This window comes from Myotis lucifugus, unplaced genomic scaffold (assembly GCF_000147115.1).
Source record: "Myotis lucifugus unplaced genomic scaffold, Myoluc2.0 scaffold_280, whole genome shotgun sequence".
In the NCBI taxonomy this organism is placed as follows: Eukaryota; Metazoa; Chordata; class Mammalia; order Chiroptera; family Vespertilionidae; genus Myotis; species Myotis lucifugus.
In genome coordinates this window covers 1,520,906-1,522,934 of record NW_005871328.1, presented here as the reverse complement: position 1 = coordinate 1,522,934, position 2,029 = coordinate 1,520,906, and the positions used below count along the sequence as shown (strand labels likewise).

General features: G+C 53.6%; 1 protein-coding gene across 4 annotated transcripts in view; it reads left to right on the top strand.

The window, feature by feature from the left end:
- The first annotated feature begins 6 nt into the window (after positions 1-6).
- HAUS8 (HAUS augmin like complex subunit 8) overlaps positions 7-2,029 on the top strand; it is an 18,337-nt gene continuing 16,314 nt past the window's right edge. For all 4 annotated transcript variants that reach the window (XM_006099663.2, XM_014465158.2, XM_014465159.2 and 1 more), the window contains exon 1: positions 7-202. In XM_006099663.2, the coding sequence (XP_006099725.1) occupies positions 174-202 (29 nt within the window). In that variant the 5' untranslated portion in view covers positions 7-173. The remainder of the gene's footprint in view (positions 203-2,029) is intronic.

The window sequence follows — 2,029 nt, the reverse complement described above, 5'->3', positions numbered from 1 at the left end:
CCGCGGCCTCCCTCGCTGGTGAGCGGAACCAAGCGGGGGGGAGGACCGCGAGGCGCGCGCTGGGCTCTCCCGCTCCGCCTGCAGCTGCTCTCCCCGGTGGCCCGCGGCCACCCCTCCGGAGGGCTCGGGGCAAGGGAACTTGACGAGCCCGCCTTTGAGCTGAAGGCGGGAAAATGGCGGACTCCTCGGGGCGCGGCTCTGGGTGAGTTGAAATCCCGCGGGTCTGGAATTTGTGGTTGCCGGAGGGAAGCCCTTGGCCGACGGCTGGGGGCAACGGGCAGCAAAGTTGGGGAACGGGGACCCTCGGGGTGAGAGTCCGGACCTGACCCTTCTAGGAGCCACCAGAGATGCGCAGGTTCAGGGAAGCCCCGGGTGCAACCTCCGCGCATGCTGGGAAAGCGGGCGCGTAGGGAGACCGCGAGTTCGAGTCCCAGGTCTGCCGCTTCGATGGGGGTCATCCCGGCCAGTGACTTAAATTCTCCGAGCCTCGCGTCCTCGGTTGCGGAACGGGGCTGATGACGCCACCGCTCAACGTGTAGGTCTCACGTGAGCCTTGAAAGCACTTAGAACAGCGGTTCTCAACCTGTGGGTCGCGACCCTTTGGGGGTCGAACGACCCTTTCACAGGGGTTGCCTAAGACCATCGGAAAATACATGTATAATTACGTATTGTTTTTGTGATTAATCACTATGCTTTAATCATGTTCAATTTGTAACAATGAAAATACATCCTACATATCAGATATTTACATTACAATTCATAACAGTAGCAACATTACAGTTATGAAGTAGCAACGAAAATAATTTTATGGTTGGGGGTCACCACATCATGAGGAACTGCATTACAGGGTCGCGGCATTAGGAAGGTTGAGAACCACTGACTTAGAACATGCCTGACCCGTAAGGGTGGTCTGTTGCTGTTAGAACAACCACTTTGGAGCGGACATGTGCTGGGCCAATACAAGATCTCTCTGACTTGTCCCACCCGCCTTCTTACATGCTCCCCATTTACTGATGAGATGGTGGGGGCTCAGGGAGGGACGGTTATTTGCCCAGTGTCACATGGCAAGAACAAGAAAGACGTGGAACACATTCCCGGTGCCAGGCGTGATCCAGGGCTGTGTTTTGTCTTATTTGTTCATTCGGCTAATGCTTATTGTGCCGATGAGAATGAAAATTAAATGGGCCCCAGAAATCACTTGTATTTCCTCCTCAGCCCTTTGCCCTAACTGTGAGATTGATATTAGCTTCTCTGAGCTACAGTACCCAGGTGGTACCTGAGGCTGGCCCAGGTGTGGTGACCCCAACCCCAGGTCCCTGCAGTTTCGGCCTGAGCTCATTTTGTTTGGCTCCAGAGCCCTGACTTAGATCCAAGGGAATCCTTGCTCTTTCCCTTTCCAGCATTGAGACTAACTAGGGGTGACCTGTTGAAGCTCAGGCCCTTGTCTGGAAAACAGATAAAGCAGGCCAAAGGTAGGTACGCATTTGTAGGGTTGGAGATGTCTCCCACCATGGCCTGGGTCTCACTTTGGGGGTCCCCCAGCCCAGCGCTAAAGGAGGTGGCTACAGCGAACTGAGCAGGTGACCTCTGCTGCTGCAACTAGTGGAGCCTGTGATGTCAGCAGGAGTCAGAGTCCAGGTCTCACCCTGGCCCCTTCACCTGCTCCTACTGCATGGCTCGTCCCCTGTTCCTGGCGTCCCTGCTTCTTCCCATTCACCCAGACTGGAAACCTGGGAGGCATTCCAGACTCCCCTGCACCCCACAGCTGATTTGTCAGCGATTCCTACCTCATTGTTCCCTCATCTATTACGTCAGGGCTTCATTCTTTCTTTCAGGACATTAAATTATCAGATATTTACATTACGATTCATAACAGTAGCAACATTACAGTTATGAAGTAACCATTGTAAGGTGAGCAATTCCATGGCATAAAGACATTCACAATGTCGTGCATCCACCACCTCTGTTCTAGAACGTTTTTCTTCAGTCCAGAAGGGAAGCCCTATATCCATTTAGCACTCCCAATTCC